The sequence below is a fragment of the Vidua chalybeata genome, chromosome 11 (assembly GCF_026979565.1).
Source record: "Vidua chalybeata isolate OUT-0048 chromosome 11, bVidCha1 merged haplotype, whole genome shotgun sequence".
NCBI lineage: Eukaryota > Metazoa > Chordata > Aves > Passeriformes > Viduidae > Vidua > Vidua chalybeata.
Genome location: NC_071540.1, coordinates 8,957,541 through 8,977,433, shown reverse-complemented (window position 1 = coordinate 8,977,433; position 19,893 = coordinate 8,957,541). Strand labels below are relative to the sequence as shown.

General features: G+C 39.7%; 2 protein-coding genes across 4 annotated transcripts; one reads left to right on the top strand and one right to left on the bottom strand.

Moving 5' to 3' along the window:
* Nucleotides 1-350: 350 nt before the first annotated feature.
* LOC128793678 (uncharacterized) lies at nt 351-5,034 on the bottom strand. Of its 3 annotated transcripts, XR_008432858.1 has the most exons (3): nt 3,519-5,034; nt 1,762-1,935; nt 351-998 (listed from the first exon to the last, which is right to left on the bottom strand). XR_008432858.1 is itself a non-coding variant. In XM_053953043.1 (2 exons), the coding sequence occupies exons 1-2, from the start codon at nt 4,740-4,742 to the stop codon at nt 1,913-1,915; spliced, it is 738 nt and encodes a 245-aa protein (XP_053809018.1). In that variant the 5' UTR covers nt 4,743-5,034; the 3' UTR covers nt 1,606-1,912. The 3 variants fall into 3 exon arrangements, 1 of the variants encoding a protein (XP_053809018.1); XR_008432857.1 differs by lacking the exon at nt 351-998 and having other exon boundaries at nt 1,606-1,935; XM_053953043.1 differs by lacking the exon at nt 351-998 and having other exon boundaries at nt 1,606-1,935; nt 4,028-5,034.
* A 93-nt stretch (nt 5,035-5,127) lies between these two features.
* Nucleotides 5,128-18,417, top strand: BRD7 (bromodomain containing 7). The gene is made up of 17 exons (XM_053953042.1): nt 5,128-5,265; nt 5,611-5,819; nt 6,220-6,349; nt 6,737-6,794; nt 7,923-8,067; nt 9,240-9,350; nt 9,684-9,868; nt 10,625-10,748; nt 11,358-11,433; nt 11,951-12,058; nt 12,673-12,805; nt 13,570-13,681; nt 14,797-14,853; nt 15,646-15,757; nt 15,906-16,049; nt 17,137-17,280; nt 18,214-18,417. Exons 1-17 carry the CDS (start codon nt 5,217-5,219, stop codon nt 18,276-18,278), a joined length of 1,962 nt encoding a protein of 653 aa, XP_053809017.1. The 5' UTR covers nt 5,128-5,216; the 3' UTR covers nt 18,279-18,417.
* Nucleotides 18,418-19,893: the final 1,476 nt, after the last annotated feature.

The window sequence follows — 19,893 nt, the reverse complement described above, 5'->3', positions numbered from 1 at the left end:
AATTGTCTATTATGTAAATTTCCTTCTCTTGAACATGACAAGTTGCTTTTCCTTTGCATATTACACCACCAAGTGGCATAATGCTCTTATTTTTTGTTCAATATGTTTCCTCTAGAGACACCACTACACAAAACAAAATTTAATTTAAAAAGATGAATTGCTTCCTAAAAGAAATTAACTGGAGTATCATCTAAAACATTCAGCTAGACACTTGTTTTAAACTTTCTCCTATTATAGCTTACAAGTGCAAATTTAATACAAGTACAAATTTCATCATCGTTTTTCCTCTTACAGCACTTAAAATTTATTAGGAAAAGGTTTCTCTCCACATTATTTGGGTAATACATATATCTAATGGAGCATTGTGATGTGTCTGCTACAAGCACAGGCATTTTCAGATATTTTATTCAATTTAAAATATGACAAAAGTAATTAAAATACATATGGAAAACAAATATTTAGGTCTTTAACTAAAGTCTGGCGAAGTATGTGAATCAAGGAAGTTCAGAACTGGCTGGTAATATCTTAATTGAACAAACAAATCTTGCAGGTATTTGAAACAAGCAGGACTACACACATGAGTGAGGGAAATGGGATCAGGCTTAGAATCATGAGTAAATATAATTTGGTTACATCTCAAAGGACCCATCAGTTCAACCTAGAGTTCAAACTTTTCATTCTCAATTCCAATGCCCAACCTTATGCTGCTACCATATTGTGTAGTTTTATGTAGAAATACACTCCATATTTTGACAAAAAATATATATACATATAATCTACTGGCCTCTGCCAGTAACATCTCTCCTCCCCAGGGAAATTACCTGCTGCAATTGCTAAGACAGGCTTCAGTTCCAACTTGCTTGATGTTCAGGTTTCTCCCTTCTTTTGCTTCACATCCTCCAGAGGACTCGGGAAAGGCAGGGAGGATGGATAAATCCCATTTGTCCATCAATCCCTTCTCATGAGGATCCAGCTGAATCCTGTTGCATTTTCCCTACCTGTGCAGCAATAGCAGCCAAGAACCAAGGTCATAAATGTTTAAATTTCATGCAATTTCATGCATATCTAGCAAAATTTTTGCTATTTTAATTCAGAGGTGTGCAACAAGGTATTTCTTCAGTTGCACAAAATCACTTCAAAAGAGAGTTATTAAAAGAGGTGCCAGCAGGATCTGGGCAAGGTCACAGGAAAGATATTTACAAAACACAGATTTGTACAAATATACACACACACAGATCTTAGAGCATGATCCATATGAGTGCTTTATGGACAATAAGATAATCATCTCTATGACTGAATTACAACCTTATTATAAAGTTTATTACAGTCATAAGGATCTCGGAGTAGAAACAGATAATTGCCTATTTTCATTAGTAAATGAATAAGACACTTCAGTGCTAAATTGAAAAAAGAGAAAATGCATCATAATGATGAGACTGTCTGTTCAAATTAAGGGAAAAAATGCCATCTGTCACAGTGGATTTTGTCAGAACATGGAAAATGACAATGTCCCTTCAATACTCACAGAATCAAGAAAATATTTGTATTGATCATATTTTTAGCTAATGAGTAACTGATTTAAAAGTCATATTAATAACTCAACAATCAATAAAATATTGACTACATCCTTTACTTCAGCCACATGTATTCAGGTATTTTTAGAAAGGTGTGTTGGGGTAAAATACTGGTTTAAAATGAATGTCTGACACAAAACCTTTATTCCAATGTTTCCATGTGTCACAGATTACAAACCAAACCTACTTTTGAAAACCTCCCAGTGACTTTAGCATCCCAGGTTCCTTGGGAAATGGGCTTCTTTCTTGAATGCTTGTGCATTCACAGAAACCTGCTTCCAAAGACTTTGGCACACTCTCCTCCTGTGCCTTGCAGCGGCCTCTGCACATTTCTGCTGTTACCAGGATCTACCTCTTCCTCCTGAAGCAGTGATTAAAGCAACAAGGTTTCACTAAGTTTTTAATATCTCTGTTGACACACTAAATTATAATGCCTATGCTACATACTCACTGAGCAAAGACAAACCCACAAATAACCCTGCTTATTGCATCCTTCTTTTTTCTTTCAGGGAGGAGGGGGATCAAAAAAAACCCAAATATGACCAATTTAAAAATTATGGCATTTGATGTCTAGCTAAATGAACATACACTAATATGATCTTATGCTTTCCATGGATCTCAATAAAAGTTCTTTATGAGATGGAAAAGGTATATGTGAAAACACTTGGACATCTTGAAAGTGTTGAAGGCTAGAGTGGATGGAGCTCTAACTAACCTGATCTACTGAAAGGTGTCCCTGTCCATGGCAGAGGGGTTGGAACTAGGTGGTCTTTAAGGTCCTTTCCAACCCAAACCATTAATGACTCAATGATCTATTTTTGAACATTTTATCTGTTCGTGGCTCACAGTGATAACATACATTATTGTCTCTCACTCTTAAATGCTAGTTGCTTTAGAAACTTGACACAGATTAAGAACATGACCCTCAGAAAATATGCAATGAATTGAAATTATTACCTCTGCACATTCAACAAGAATGAGACCCTGCCTTCTAATACCAAACACTGATAATTCTTCATAGGCTTACAAATGGTGTTTCAGACATTATGTCCAGCTAGGCTATGAGGGGTTTGGAGTGGGAAGAAATACTGATCTTGTAATGGGAAAGCAGAGCTAGAGACAGGGATAGCAAAGCCAGTGTGTATTCTAGGTGTCTGTGAGGACTAACTGTTCAGAAATATCCTTCTCTGACCAGAGGATGCTATTGAAGGAGAGACCTAGAAGCTCTCAATATTGGCCAGATCTCACATTACTCGTTTGTGTATAATTCTCTGAGATTTTATTAAATTCAGGACAAGATTAGTCAGGAAATTTCAGAATAACAATTGAACAAATGATCTTACCATATGACAGCTGAAAGAAAAAAAACCTTAGAAAGTCTGCCAATCTTCTTGTGGGAACAGAGGATATAGCAACATTTTTTCATTCTATAAAACATGTCCTTTAAATATTTACTAGTCTTGTATTTTCTACATGTGGCCATATCCCAAGCAAAAGCCCTCTACCTCTCACTAAAGTATGCTTAAGAACATTCACTGCATATGCAATAAGAGTTTTAAAGGATCCAGATGTGAATTAGAAAAACAACTGTGTCCATTATAACTGAATTTCAAACTACTGGAGTAAGATCAAGCAGGAAAGCTGTGGTTTATTCCAGAGCACCACCCACACAATTCTGAGTAGGATACCAAATGACAAGAATGTAACCAGCAAAATGCAAAACAAAGCTGTCACATCTGATTACACTCCCAGTGACTGAATGGACAACAGACAAGAGATTTTCTCAATCTTTACAACCTCTCAAAATAAACCTTGTATCACTGTACAGCCATACATATCACAAATTTTTAATTCTACATATCATAAATTTCTAATTAACAACTCTTTTTTTTCTTTTAGCTATAAAACATCACGTAAGATTCAACAAACTTGAGGAATACTTACAGGACTATTGTGTGGGAATAAATTAAAGTTTCTCTTTTGAAATAGAAACAATTTATTTTTGCACTCCAGACTTCAGAGAAGTGAAATTTCAAGGTGCACTGTTGAAGAGGTCTTGGCAGAAAACAATACCTACACAGTGCTGTTGAAACAGCAATGACTGCAGCTTAAGCAATAGCAACAAATACACTATTAACTTTGAAAGACTATACAGTCAGCATTGCGTTTAATTTTGAAAACCAGTTGCTTGCTTTGGGAGCACTCCCACGCAAGGCAAATGGACAACTTCCAGCATTTCTAGGAGGTCAGAATTTCTTATTTTTGACCGGTAATGGAAAATATATATTTTTTCCTCAGTTTTAACCTGATTCATTTTCAAAACTAGTGAGCAGGTTTAGGCACTCAGCAAGGCTGAGCCTGTCCCAGCCTGTGCAGGACAGACAGAGCCATCACTGCCGTTTGCCAGGGCACAGGAGAGACGTGTCCCTTGGATGGGTACAGACTCGACACACCTCTGCCAATCCTTCCTCGGGTAGACGCATCCTCTGCTCTTCTCACTGGTACAGATTTAGGCACAGGTTCCCAAACTCCAGGAACAGCAAGCCTTTGTCCCAGACTGAGGGTCTGTGGTGAACCAGGGCCTAACGTGCCCGGCCGGCAGCAGCAGCCAGGTCGTGGCCGCATCGCAGCCGAGAAGCCAGGAACCTCGGCGGCCCCCTGGCATCCATCCGGGAGCAGAGCAAACTCTGCTGTCAGAAGGACAGACTGCCACGGCTCCCCTCCCGCTGCTGTCACCTTCGGCCCCTGGCACACGCAGTCACGGCAGGGACATTCTGTGGCACCGGGTTCTGCCAACACAGCAGGACTCAGGCTGAGTGCTCGGGTGGTGGAGTCACCGTCCCTGGGGGTGTTTAGGGACTGTCCGGACGTGGCCCTCAGTGCCAGGGCCTGGTTGTCACGGTGGTGATCGGTCACAGGAGTGACTCGATGGCCGCAGAGGTCCTTTCCAGCCTCAGCGATTCTGTGGCTCCGAGAGTCCTGCCCAAGTCTCTGAAGGGCTGCACTGGCCCGGGTTCCCAAGGGTGGGATAAGAGGGGCAGGGATGCGGGCACGGCCCACCTCAGGCTGGGAGCAAGGGGCAGCGCCGGGGGAGCAGCGAGGAGCTGCTGGCGGCTGCGTGAGGGGAGGGGGCGCGGGAGAATGCGGCAGGCGCAGGACAGGCGACATTCAGATTAGATATCAGGGGGAAAAAAAATCACTATTCGGGTGATCTGGCCTTGGAACAGGCTGCCCAGGGAAGTGGTGGAGTCACCATCCCTAGAGGTGTTGAAGAGGTGCGTGGATCTGGCTCAGGGTGATGTGGTTTAGGGGTAGTTTAAGGTCTCTTCCAGCCGTGAACATTTTATGATTCGGTAGGATGCCGTGAGGGTTCTGGAGAGGCGACGCTGCCCGGGGAGCGGAGGGGGCTGTTCACAAGGGGAAATGCCCCCAGCCCTCGCTCTCCGTACAGGCGCGGGGCGGATCGCGGATCGCGGTGCTGCCGCTGCCCGGCCCCGCCGCCGCTCACCCGCCCACCGCTGCGCCAGACCTCCAGCGCGCCAGGGGGCGCTGCGGCCGCCATCGCCTGGTGCGGGCCGCGCGGGGCCGGGCCGGGCTCCGCCTCAACAGCGCGGCCTCTCCCGGGCGGGCCGGGCCGGGGCCATGGGGAAGAAGCACAAGAAGCACAAGTCGGACAAACATCCCTACGAGGGTGGGTCCCTACGGGGGTGGGCGGGCAGAGGCCGCCGGGCAGCGCGGCCCGAAGCGGACGCGGGCCCTGGAGCCCCCGGCGGCGCCCGCCCCGCCCCGCCGGGCCCAGCGCCGGGGCGGTTTGAACGCTCCGGGCTGAGGCTGCGGGGAGCGGGGCCCTCGCTCCGCCGCCGGGCCCGGGGTCGGGAGATGGGCGGCGGGCTCGGCCCTGCGCGGGGGAGAAGCAGCTGCAGGGACTGGAAATGAGGAAATGGTGCGGTGAGCAAGAGGAGTGATCGCGCGGGGTTATTGAGGACGGGAGTGTTTTATCTGGTATTCACACAGCCCGTTTCTCTGCTGGTTTAAGAATACGTGGAAAAGCCGCTGAAGCTGGTGCTGAAAGTTGGAGGAAATGAAGTTGCTGAGCTCTCCACTGGAAATTCAGGACTTGATTCCAGCCTCTACGAAGACAAATCTGAACACGAAAAACACAAGGACAGAAAAAGGAAAAAGAGAAAGAAAGGAGAAAAACAAGTTCCTGGCGAAGAAAAGGAGAAAAGAAGGAGAAAAGTTAAAGTATGTATTCATGCTATTGCATTTTAGCAAAAAAAAAAAAAAAAAACAAACAACTTTGACTTTCTCTAGGTTTCACAGCCAAAGGTCAGCAGATAATTGTAACTTGTATCCTTAAATTGGAATACATTCAGCCTCGGTGTGTGAGGCGTTCCTGTCTCATTTTTAAAGGATTACTTTTTCTAAACAACTAATTCAGTGATACAGTGCATTGTATGGCTGAATTATTTCAGTGTCCAGCAGATGGAGACAGTACATAAAGAATACAGAATTTTTAAGCACTTACAAACTATTCTTATTTTTTAAATTTTGTGAATATGTTTTGAAAACTCTAGAGAGCATTATGTACGTTAGTAATGCAGGGTTTGCAGGTGGTCTTACATTTCCATAACAATCTTTCCAGGAGGATAAAAAGAAACGAGATCGAGACCATGCAGACAGCGAGGGCGAACAGGAAATGAAATGCCAGACCCCCGTCAGAATGGAATTGTCACCAGAGAAACCACTGACGAGCACTTTATCCAAGCAGGAGGGTAGGGGGAAAAAAGAAATTTCTTTTTCTAATTCATGTTTTCTGTAATTGACTCATGTTTTATTGTTGTTTGTTTCTGTAGTAAGTGACTTGGCATTTTGTGCCATCTCAGTGTTTTTCTCCATCTTGTACAAAAGTCTGGTGTTAGGTTGCTGTACACTTTTTTGCAGAGTGGTATCTGGTACTTCTGTCAGAGTGAGCAGAATGTCAAGTAAGGGCAATGAGAAAACTAGATCCCCCGTAGGTATTGTGGGGTTTGCCATTATATTCTTTTCTTTACACTGAATTGTCAAGGTGCATCAGTTTTGTTTGGTTGATTTCTACTATCTTGGAAGTGCAGTCAGCTCTGCCTCACACTGTTTCTCCCCCTCCCTTGTTTTTGGTCTAGAGGTGGAGCAGACCCCACTGCAGGAAGCTCTGAATCAACTCATGAGACAGCTGCAGAGGTAATGTCTGTGCTACAGGCTTGCAGAGCTGAGAAGTGAAAATAACATCCAGTAAGGGAAGGGGCACACACAAAGCTGAGTCAAAATATTATTGGTAAATGTAAGAGGGCTATTTTAGGAATTTAAGTGCTAGTTTAAGAAAGTGTACTTGGAACTTCTCTTCAGCTTAGGCTTGTTGTGAACACCTCTAGTTTCAAGTTCATAGTAGTTTTAAAAAGCTTTCAAATCCGGGAAGGTTTTCCAATAACGTGACGCTTTCTTTAGTGGAAGCTTTTGAAAGGAAAGCACAAGAGAATATAATTAATTTGCCAAAGTTTCTTTTACCTTGAGTTCTCCTATTTTAGCATTATTTACTATAAAAAGGAAGTATGCACTTGAAAACTTCAACCATGTTCTCTTACTGTTTTACTAACCACATGTCTTTTGGTTAGAACAATCAAGTCTACAGTTCTTTCAAGTAGTCTTTTATTTAAGATAATCTTTCTTGACTTTAAGAGTATCTGCATCTTGTGCAAGAGTGGTTGAAAGGTCTTTCCCTTTAGCTGTCTCACCAGTCTGAGCTTGAAACTTTGTTTGCAAATTTTCTCTTATCTGTAAATTTTCAAGGCCTAGGTGTGGTGTCAGTTTCAAGAAACTTAAACTATCAAAAGATGCCTCTGTTAGTTTTGGCTCCCTTTCAGTGCATACAAAAAGCAGCACTTTTGATTTTGAACCCTGTCTCTTCCCTTCTGATAATTTCTGAGTAAGCAATAAATGACAAGAATATTCTTATATTCTATATATTTCTTTAATTTTTTAATTATTTCTAATATGGTATAGAACACATTTGTTAAAATCTAAAACCTTTTTAAAAATATGTGGTTTTTTTCATCTTCTGGGGAACACAGGTAGTTATCAAAATATAGAAGGAATTTCTGAAATACATTTGTAGTACTTTCTTGGTGTATGGGTCTGCATATGAGATCTTTTCAACCTTGAAAGGGAAAGATTATGCTGATGCAAGCTATTTCTCTCTTTATAGTTCTGATTTCTTTTCCGCTTAGTTATTTCCTTCCTATTTAATTCCAGACTCAGTATGTTCTTTGTTATAAGTTGAAACATAAAAAAACATCTTTCATTTCTTAACAGAAAGGATCCAAGTTCTTTCTTTTCATTTCCTGTGACTGACTTTATTGCTCCTGGCTATTCCATGATCATTAAAAACCCAATGGATTTTAGTACCATGAAAGAGAAGATCAAGAACAATGGGTACCAGTCCATAGAAGAATTAAAGGTAATGCTTTGAATTTTGTTTTGACTACAGAGATTATGCTCAACTGACTTGAGGGCTAGTATTTTATGGGAATAGAAAGATGCCAAAACAAATCAGTACTTGTGCCTCAAGAAATGCTTCTTCTTGAATTTTTGTGAGCAAGAAAGTTCTGACTGTAAAAGGGAAAAGACTTCCAGTTTGTAAATGTGCATCTCAAAAAGATGCAGATGGTTTCAGGTTTTGTGCAGGATTGCATGGAATCTGTCAGTTTGTCCTTCAGCCTGTCAGTTGTTTCAGATCTATTACTCTTTCCAGGCTAGTCTGGTCATAGAGATCAACAACTCAAGGCACTGTGAGCTTGGTCCTGTTGACAGCAACCACTTGTCCTGGTGCTGTAGTGTGCCTAATGGATTCAAGGGCCTGGCTTGAAAGCCTCCTTGAGCTTTTAAAAGATGTGGGGCCTGGTTTTGTTTTGTTTCTTTGTCAGAAACACTCTAGTTCTTTACTGGGCTAGATGAGGACCTGAGAAGTGTAATTTGTGTGTAATTAACAATTAGGCATATGTTAGTTAATAGTATTGGTTGTATTTTCTTGTACATTCTTCTTTAGAGCTCCAAAACTTAAGAAGAGCATTCCCTGTTGTAACAGCTGTTTCTGGTTAGTTTTTTCATTTTAACTTTGTAAATAAATGAGAATGGGATAAAACATACTCACCTGTAGAGGCTGCAGTGAGTATAGAAGTGCAGTTTCTAGCTCACTTGAATTTCAAACAAGCATACATTTCTTCATTGTAACTAAAACTTTGGGATAGTCTTTGTAATAATTTAACTTTGCACTGCAGCTTTTCTTTGTCTTTGTTATGTTGCTTCACTTTGTTTTAATGACTGCTGATTGGCCAGCACATCATTAGTTGTAGCTAAGAGGGCTTCCCTTAAAACTTTAAAAACTACAAACAGTACTGAACACTTCAGAGTATTTCAAGGATGTTTGTTAGGTTGATAGATTCAGGTCTTAAAACAGAGCTACATACTTATCCCTGTTTATATTTTTAATAGATTTCTTAAATTCATTCATTAAAAGTGTTCTCCTAATATTATTTCCCTAAAGCTCAAGACACCCCATTTGCAACAAGAATATTAGTATAGTACATTGTAAAATTAACTTTCACTCCAAAATTATTCTTGTTTGAACAGGATAACTTCAAACTGATGTGTAATAATGCAATGATTTACAACAAACCAGACACCATTTACTACAAAGCTGCAAAAAAACTGCTGCACTCAGGGATGAAGATACTTAGCCAGGTAACAAAAAACACCAACCAAAATATTAAAAAGTATACTACTTCTTTTTTTTTGATCACTGTTTATCCCTTTTACAGGGATCTCTTGAAAATTAATAAAACCTTGATTGGGATTTGTTAAATGCTTGTATATTGGAATATAAATAGTACATTGTTTTAGTAATGCTGCCAGATCAGTCATTGTAGAAACAGTTGAATTTAGTATTTCACCTTCTAGACTCTGTTTATGTTTTCTAGTGTAAGAAAGAAAGAACTCAAATAAAATTAGTCTCTGTGGGTAGGTTACAAAAAGATTCATTGAAGCAGCAAATAAAAGGATTTTGATGTTATTCAGGAGAGAATTCAGAGCCTGAAACAAAGTATAGAATTCATGGCTGACCTGCAGAAGACAAGGAAGCAGAAGGACAAGACAGAACTGCAGCAAACTGGGGAAGAGGAAAATGGTCCTGGGAAAGACAGAGGAGAACCTATGGATGGTGACACCAAAGCATTCAAAACACCTAGCAAAGAGCACAAAAAGTGAAGTATTATCTGAGTCATAATAGGATACACCTTTTAAATGCTACAGAAACAAGATGACTTAGGGTCCAGTGGATGTGGGTTTCTCTCTGGTACTGCTTATATATTTTCATCTCAAGGGATCAACAGTTACATAAAGCATCCTCCTCTACTAAAACCAAATTAGTTTAGAATCATTTATGATACAATCATTTTTGAGTGTAGGTAACGATGTACTATTCGTCAACGCCATTCCTTCAATTATTTTCTGGTTTAGTGTCCCTTTCATGGACACTGTGTAGTTTTGGAGAAAGCTTGCAAACATGTGCTTTTAAACATTTTGGTACAAAAAGCTACATAGTCAGTTTTGATGACTTTTTGTTTGTTTGTTTGCATAGTAGTTGTATTTGAAACATGGAGCTGCCTAGCTACAGAAAGTGTACTTTCTGAAATAGCTATTCATATATAGAAATACCAGATATGAAGATGGGAAATACTTAGGTAAATAAATGCTGGATACTAAAATTAAGAGTATCTTTTGTTTTCTGGGAGACCTTTACAGTTATTAACATAGCATTTACTGATGTAAACCTTTGTCACATGCCTTCCCCAGCTGTATTAAATACAGTCATAATCAATAGCACTCTTTTGTTGTTAGTTGTTTTGTCTACAAAACCAGGTACAGAGTTGGCTAAAACTATTGTCACAGTATCCTGTTGTATTATTTAGCCAGTTGGTGTTCCAGCTAGTCCCTAAATTGTGTGGGCATATTCACAGGAAGGATAAAGACCTGCTTGAAGACAAATTACGAAGCAATAGCTTGGAAAGGGAGCAAGAGCAGATTGATCGGATTGTTAAGGAGTCCGGAGGCAAGTTAACCAGGCGCCTTGCAAACAGCCAGGTAAGCACTGGGGGGTTTGGTAGCTCCTTTCTCTTTTCCAGAAATCAGATTTCCTTGGCCTCTTACACCAGCTGAAACCTCATATCTGCTTTTACTGCAGCTTACACCATTTTACACCATTGATCATCTATGTAACATCATAAGGTTAAAAAGAAAGTGCTATTTGAATGCATGCTGAATTTCATCAGCAGAGCAAGTTAAGCTAAAATTTTCAATAAAGTAATAGAAAAGGCTGAATAGTAGAAAGCTCAAGAAAATAATTCTGACCTGCAAAAGTCTCTTAGTTCTGAAACATACCTGATCAAAAGTTTTACAGGAGAAGAAACTCAGATTGGTAGTATAATACTATGCCTGTTTCATTTTCTACATTTTTTGTCACTTGGCCTCTGCAGAAACACTAATATTTATCATAAAATCTTAATTCTTTGTGCCTATACCAATAATAAAATTATCTAGTGAAAGTAAAAATTTAGAGTGGCACTCAATTCTGAGTGACTGATTTCCTTTCTTATTCCTGCAGATAGGACAGTTTCATTAAAAGTTTTCATTAGTTTAAGGACCAGGATTTTCAAGTGCTATGTAAATTAAAATAGTCTAATCTTATTTCAGTGTGAATTTGAAAGAAGAAAACCAGATGGTACAACGACTCTGGGCCTTCTTAATCCCGTTGACCTTGCTGCAGGAGGTAAGTTGGCATGGTTCAGGTAACAAGTGACTTCCACATACCTGGCATCTTTGCAGGGCCAGATGAGCAAATCCTGGCCAAGAACTGAATGCCTCTTTCCAGCCTAATAAAGATCTGGATTGGAAAAGCTGTGGCTGAGGGATCACGTAGATGGGCCTCAGCTGTGGCTGTTGTTAGGAGCAGCTGGTGGGAGTCCTCAGTGCTATTGCTTCTCTGATTTGTGTCAGCTGTTTGTGGAAGCTGCAAAAGAACACTTTTGCTGCTGGAGAATTTCCCGGGATCCTCTTATTTCTGATCCATGTACAGAGTGCAGTGTCTGCTGACCCAGAAGGTCACAGATGTTTTAGAATTGGGAATTGTCTGGGTCCCAGATCATTAGCATGAAGCATTTGGATAGGAAAGCACACTTTGAGAGCCATGTCCTGTTTATTTTGCATTCTTAGCTGTGAGTGTTAAATGAATTTAGTCATCTTCATATGCCTTCTCTGTTTCTGTGTTTTGATATGTCCTATTGCAGAACCAGGTTACTGCCCTGTAAAGCTGGGAATGACAGCAGGAAGGCTTCAGTCAGGAGTTAATACATTACAGGGGTTCAAAGAAGATAAAAGAAACAAGGTTACTCCAGGTAAGTGCTGATTTTTTTTTTTTCTTTAAACACAAATCCTTCTTCTATAAACAAAGTGTATTGATATTGTTACTGGCACACAAATTTGGAACTAAGGATTTCTAAAGATAAAGCACATTATTAGGTTTCCTTGCCCATGGCAGAGAGGTTGGAACTAGATGATCTTTAAGGTCCCTCCCAACCCAAACCATTCTCTGATTCTTTGCATCCATTACACAATTAAACAGCACATCACAGAGTCCAGCTTAAGTTACACATACAGAAGGGGCAAGATATCTGCTTTTTATCTACACTGAGAAGAGAAACAACCAGATAGAGAAAGGTTTTTGGTGGCTTTAAAAGAGCAGGGGTGAGCCTGAGAACCTTTTTCCAGCATCAGACTCTTCATGTTGTGCTGAGGCACGCAGTGGTATTAATGCCATATTTGCAAATGCAAATGCATTTGATTTAGATCTTATTAAAAATTGTTAGTTGTCAACAGATGATGTTCTGTGAAGTCCTTAACAAATACATTCCTTCAAAGTTTTTTCTTGAGGATTGTTTTACAGCCCCTTCTCATTTCTAGCTGATGCATGCAAAGCAGGGTAATAATTAATACTATTGTTGTTCATTAGTGACATACTTGAATTACGGACCCTTCAGTTCCTATGCACCAACATATGATTCAACGTTTGCCAACATAAGCAAAGAAGATTCTGACTTAATCTACTCAACATATGGGGAAGACTCTAATCAAGGATCTTCCAGGTAATCCAGCAAGCAGGATGCACAGTACAGTTCCCATGGACAGAGGCAGTTATAGTTATGTGCAACTCTCTACAGGATGGGCTGGCTTTGCTGTGGAGGGATGGCCCCACTGTCTTTATAGCTCACAGGGGTTTGTGTAAGAAACAAACACTTAAGTAGAAGAACCTGCCTCTAAAGTGAAATTAGCCAAGATGGAAGAATTTTGATGCTGCTGATTCCTAGGAGTACACTGTCTAAACTTAGATGTATTTATAACTGAAGGACTTATGTTCAAAGCCAGAAGAATACTGAGTTGTACAAATGTTTATACAAACTGATGGGTTTTTTCACTTTAATTACTGCCTTGAATAAGATACAGCTTTGTAAAAATAATTCTATTGGTTTATTATTCTTGATTGTAAAAATTGCAAACCTCTTTTGTTTTATGAGAATTTCACAAGTAGCCAGCACAGTGATATAAATTTTTAGAAAAGGGAAGAATACTTTAGTACAATGTAAACGTGAAGAGCCTGTGCAAGTTTGCTTTCATGTTGATGCAGCTGCCTGAGACACTACACTTTTCCAAGTTTTCCAGTGTCCCATTCAGAATGGATTCTCCTCAGCTACAGAAGGCAGGCATGATTAAACTAAAGCAATCCATTTTGATCAGATCCTCTCCTATTTTTTGTGTTTTCTGTGCTGTACATATTGGTTTGACCTTACATAACTTTTACATTAAATGTTTGATATGAAAGTAGTTACCTTAACTATCTTTATTCTTCCAGTATTCAAGATTTTTTTATGAAATCCCAGGATTATCCTCTTTTAATTGCTGATAGTTTGCTGGATGTTCTAACTAAAGGAGGACATTCTAGAGCTCTCAGAGAACTAGAAATGGTAAGAGTCGATTTGTGTACTATCTAATCTTTGGTTTTAGCTCTAAAGCAAGAGAAGGATGATGCTAATCCTATTGATGGGCTTCCTTTTAACTGATAGAATTGGAAAGTAAAGACTGATCTTTGCCTCCAGTGGCAGGATTTTCTGGAAAGGAATTGTTGTATTGTTCAGGAGTGATTATTAACATATTGTATATGGAGAAATAATTACCCGTTCTTTGTCCATTATCCCATCCCATTATCACTAACTCCTGCTTCAAGACCAATAAGCAGTGTTTAAAAATGAGGTGATCATTGACAGGCTTTTTTTTCCATGAAAATTTTATCACATTCCTACCTGCCATTATTTAGTTCAGGTGAATTAATATGTAGTTTTTCCCTTTACTTGGTACCGTGCTTTTAAAATCAAACATGTGCTATGTAAAAATACTGAACAGTGACTTCAAATTCTTAGGAAATTCCAGTCCTGTCCATGCTAAACATAACTGGAATCAAAGAGGCTCATTTGATAACCTTAATTGACAATCCAAGGATTATTTGAGAATCTTCTCAGAACAGTTCCTGTTAACTAAAAGTCTTGCTTTGAGGTTCAAATCAGTGCTGGCTATTGAAATAAACAGATTGTAGCCTTTTGCTAATGGGTCAAATATTACCTAAGTTAATACTAGAAAAAGTTAATGGACCTTTTTGCCTCAGCTCAGACCTTTCCTTAGCATTACATGTTTAGCTCTTTTCTTGTACCCAGTAGTGGCACTGACTGTCAGGGTTTGGCCTCTTACTCTTGGCAGTATTAAGAGAAATACAATTACATACAGAAACAGAAAACTCAGCCTCTAATAACCACCCTTCCTCTTCTTCCTGCACCCCAGTAAATAGCCTCTAATGTGACATCGCTGTGAACTTTGCAAAGATAAATGAAACCTGAGCTGAAAAAATGTATTTCAGTAAACATCAATACCCCAAGAAAGACCCTAAAAAATAGCTGCATTATAACTTGCTTTACTGTGAAAGCAAATTATGACATTGCATACTCACCTAAAATATGGCATCTTGTAAGATTTTTCTTTGAATTTAAAAGAGTAATTTTAACGCCTTCTTTAAAAATTCTTTATTCAGCCATGTGATGAAGCTGAAGGCCCACAGGAAAGAAGTGATGCAGTGAAAGATGTAAAGGTAAAATTTTTCTTTATTAATTAACTTCTCCAACCAACCAACAAGCTCACAGATCTAAAAGGGCCTAAAACTTTCAGGGCTGTACAACACTGAGACTTTGACAAGCTGCAAGTCTTGTGAAAATGATGTGTCCCTTTGTAGGCATGAGGAGAGTAAGGTTCTCCAAAACATTGTCTTAATTTTATGTTAAGAGAATTGGAAGAAAATACTTATGTATTTTTGTTTGTGATTGTTCAAAGCTATAGCTTTGTTTCTGTATTAATCTCGTTTTGTTTAACATGAATTTGTAGTGTGAGTGTAAAATGCCACACAATATGTGGCAGTCTTTGAGAAGTTCTCACTTTGTGCCCCTTGTAGGCAATACAATATAGATCTCAAATCGTTCCACCCAAACTTTGCTCAATTAAGAGAAAGCAGTTCTAGGGCCAGGGATGCTCTCCTGCAGCCAGTGCCCAGATTCCTTTTAAATTTTGGCCTCAGATCTTTGATAAAATCTCCTTTAGGTGAGCTGAAGGAATACCTAAACGGTTTTTTAATTGGGATGCTGCTCTTAAGTTACCACATAATTTGTGCATATCCCCATTTCCTATTTGCATATAAAATAGAATGAGTAAACAATAACTGTAGAACAGTCAGTTATACAGGGTCTTTTCAGCTTTCCCTCTGTATGTTTACTTATTTTTGTAGAGTACACTAACCTTACCTTTGCATTCTGATCTTCCCCAGATAATTTGGTTGTTTCAAGGCTGAGCTAAATATTATCTAAATTATTACTTGCTGATTTTTTTTCAGATTATGGAAATTGATATTGCTGCCAGGTTGGACACTGCTAATAGCGACAGACTTACAGCTCTGAAAGCAGTTACGAACTTTGGCATGCCTATAGAAGAGTTTGATTCTGAGGGTGAGTCTTCTTGATAGTCATAGTTCTGATATATGTATGTGTAACTCCTTTAGTCCCTCAGTCCCTTACAACATTTTATATCAGAAAGTAAGTAAATAGACTTTATTTAGGTCTTACTAGTGAGGACTACCTTTTTCTCTTTAAACAGAGGCTGAAATCTTCCAGAGGAAACTTGATGAAACAACAAAGCTGCTCAGAGAACTCCAGGATGCTCAAAATGAGCGACTGAGTACAAAACCACCCCCTAACATGATTTGTCTTCTGGGTCCATCTTACAGAGAAATGCACTTGGGTAAATACACTTTTTCTGATCATTCTTGCAGAATTGAGAAGTCCCAACTGGTATCAACTCCAAGAAAAAAAAAATCTCAAGGGCTATAGTGTACATTATGTGCTCTGTTAGGCCTAGAGGATTAATTTAAACTTCTTTGAATTTAAAGCCAGATGAAAATCTTGAATAGTAATTGCAAGTATTTCCTCTTTATTCCTAAATGTCCCTAGAACTGATGGAATCGATTGATGCCATGGGGCAGACACTAGCCAAATATCAATAACTCCATGAGTTTTGCAGTGCCTTTGAACAGGGCTCGATTAAGTATTACCAAGTTGTTATTGCAAGGCCAGCTTTGGTCCAGGATGGATCTGGTTATCAGTCTATTGAGTTACACTAATTAATACCAGTCATACATTCTTTAGTTGTTTAAGCAAACCTGCTTGTCTCACAGACCAACTACACAGCTTGTGTAAATGGCAGCCCTGTAAGATAGGACTGTGTGCAGGGTGCCTGTTTGGCAAGTAAAACTGTCTTCAGACTGCAAGACTATTCATGGTCTAAACTAAACCACATTGATGTGATTAGATAAATTCCCCATTACAGAAGAAATATGACCAAGTTGGTACCACACCAAGCCTAAACCAGATCAAATACTATCTTTTTAATGGTTCACTACTTATGGCTTCCTTCTTGAGGGAAAACCACACTTGTAGCAACAAGAACAGTCTCTCTTTATATCCAAAGCTTTGTGCTGAATCCCAAAATCCAGCTATTACTAACACCAGTGCTGTGTGAGTACCACCAGCCCTCTCCCAGCTGCTGCATGTGTGGCCCAAGTTTCATTAACTTACTCTTTAACATCTGGTGTTTCCTGATGGCAGCAAGCCTTGGGCAGCAGCTGTTTCATTCCTCCTGTTCTTCTTACTTTGTCTCTGGGTTCCCAGGATGTCTTGCATGGCTGCACACAGCACAACACAGCTCTTCTGGTCTAGAAATATTACTTAACATAGTAGCCTTTGTACTAAATAATTGAACTGTTTGCAGGGTGATTCAGCAATTTGGTTTCTATATATAGCATATAAACACATGCTCTTATCTTTTCCAGCGGAAAGAGTAACCAATAACCTGAAAGAACTTGCCCAGCAAGTGACTCCAGGTGACATTGTCAGTACCTACGGAATCCGGAAAGCAATGGGAATCTCGGTCCCTCTACCTGAGACAGAAGACAGCTGGGTGGATTTGACAGAGGGTGAGTATATGAAAACATCTTGTAGCATCTGTTCAGCTGGAACAAAACCACATCTGCAAATCCTTAGACTGGCTTATGGTAGAACTTGGTTTGGTTCCAGTTTTCAGTTCTTCTCTCCTTTTTAAATTCTCTTTCAAATGGAAAGTTGCTGCCTTTGGTCTCAGTCCAAAACGAATCTTTTGTGTGTATGGAACTTTGCTTCAGCTACAATGGTTACTTTACAATCCATCTTACAACACTGCCAGATTTTAAATCTCAGTAATTCATTTAATTTAATTTTTCCATTTTGCGTGAGGTTGCAAGAGTGGAGTTAAAATTCTTCACTTGCTAAAATGAGAACATCGTGATTCCTTCTGCAGGCTTTTGGCTGTGCAAGCCTTTTGCTTAGTTTGGCCAGCTGTTGTGCTTTGGAATTTGACAGTGTGAGTTCAACTCGCCTCATCCAGCACAAGTAGTGGCTGTTTTTGCTGGATTAGAGAGTCTCATCAGTGGAGTCTCAGTGCCAGACCCTGTCCTCTCCCATTTAGAACATGCTCAGCAAAAGAGCACCCAGAGTTAGGGTAGGGCAGGAAGAATTTCCTCTCATGAAACATAATTCACACAACAAATTCACTCAATCTGTGGTTTATGAAAGTTTTCATTAAATAGCATTTTAACTGAAAGAGCGGGATTAATTCAGGAACTCATTTTTAAGGAAACTGCTCAAGAAATTTCAATTTCAAAATTATTGAGCCTTTTCCATAACATTACACAGAGGCCTTGTAACAGAACCAAATGAAAAGGGATTTTCTGGGAGTGTTGCAGAACAAACAGCTAACACAGGGCTATCTGCATAAATAGCAAATGATCTGAGGCATACTCTGCTGTATATGCATGTCTTCACTTGAGCATTCTGTGGTCAGTGACATGCTATCATCTGTTGTAAACTTTCAGATTTTGAAGAGCCTAAAAAGACCATCACTGTCCCTGAAAACGAGTGTGGTGCAGTTACAAGCTGAAGATTCTGTTCAGCTTACAGCTGTCTATTTGATTCTGTTTAAGAACCAGGTAAATGTCCTTCAGGTGCATTCACTATGTGTTTTTATTGTGTGTTAAAATACTTTTGTTTATTAAATTTTGGAGCTGATGGCTTTTGAAGGGTTTGTATTAGTTACTTCTGCTATGTAAATGGACTAAATTATTCTTTTTGCATTCTCTATAATATTTTTAAACTCCTCTGCCACGTTTAAGTTTTCCTAAATTACCAAGTGTCTGGAAAAGTCAAAGCATAATGAAAATGTGCCTATATATGGTGCAGGGACTCAACCAAAAGTTTCTAGAAGCACTGTATAGATTTGTCTCTGAGTCTGGTTAGTGCAAACATCATCAGTGTCTGAACTCCCCCTTTTTAAAATTCCCGTGCAACTCTCATGGACTTGGGGAAGAGAAATAAACTTTTTATACAAAACTGATGCAGTGTGATGAATTAACAAAAGCTCAGCTTTGTGAGACTTTGAATGTGGATTAATGTCCTCTTAGAGAAACCTTGCTGTGTGCTCAAGAGTATCCTAAAACTGGAGGGCAATCTCAGACCCATGACCAGAAGTGAGACTAACACTGTCAGCAAGTAAAAGTACCCCATGGATGTGGTACAGTCATCTCTGAGACACTCAGGCAGACAGTTCTTCATATTAGGCAGAGGTATTAGCAGATACTGCCTGGATAATGGTTCTAGGCTTATTTATCAGAAAGCCTTCTCACATTAAGAGACAGTTCCCTGTTCACCAGAGGTGCAGACCAACAGCACAGCTCTTGGGCACAGAGAACTCGAGCATTGTAGGGGGTACAGGTGCAGCCAGTGGCACACTCAAGAAGGCTTTCCCTGTGCTCCCCATTTGCTCTCACACAGTGCTGCACATGACTTCTACCACAGGCATCCTTCATCATTTTTAAATGTTGCTTTTCTTTAATCTGTGATTCCAGTATAACCCTGGAGTTAAGAGAAATGAGCTGTAGGGTTCCAGCTGTCGCTGCTGTGTGCAGTGGCAGGGAACTGAAGTAAGAGATAGCTTACAGGCCAAACAGCACCCTCTCCCCTCAGTCTATGGCCAACATCATCCTTGCTTCCTTCCTTCCTCTAAAAATGCTGCAGAAAGATTTGTTTTTAAACTTTCACAGTTACTAAAATGCATTGCAAAATTAACTGTCAGTCTGGGTTTATTCCAGCAGTTTCAATTGTCCCAGAAGACTTAATAGTCACCACTGGAGTTTTTTCAGTTCTAGGTAATAGTGGCTGAATTATTACTCCAGGGAATGAATTTTTCCATTACTATTTAAATCATTTTCATGCTACAAGAAAAAGACAATATTCAGGGCAAATGTGCCAGCCAAATCCTTACTGGCTCTGTCCATAGCATCTCGCTGCCCATCACTCACCTTTTAGATGGTGCAGGAGGTAGCTGCTAGTGACAGAAGTATTGGCATTTCTCATCAGCTGTTGAACATGTGGATGTCACTAAGCATTTTCTGCTGGCAACATTTTTTAAAAAGATAAATACCAAGTTTAGTTCATGAGTAAAAACAGTCCCATTAAGTCTGCAGCACTATGAAAAATATAAAACATAAGAATATACC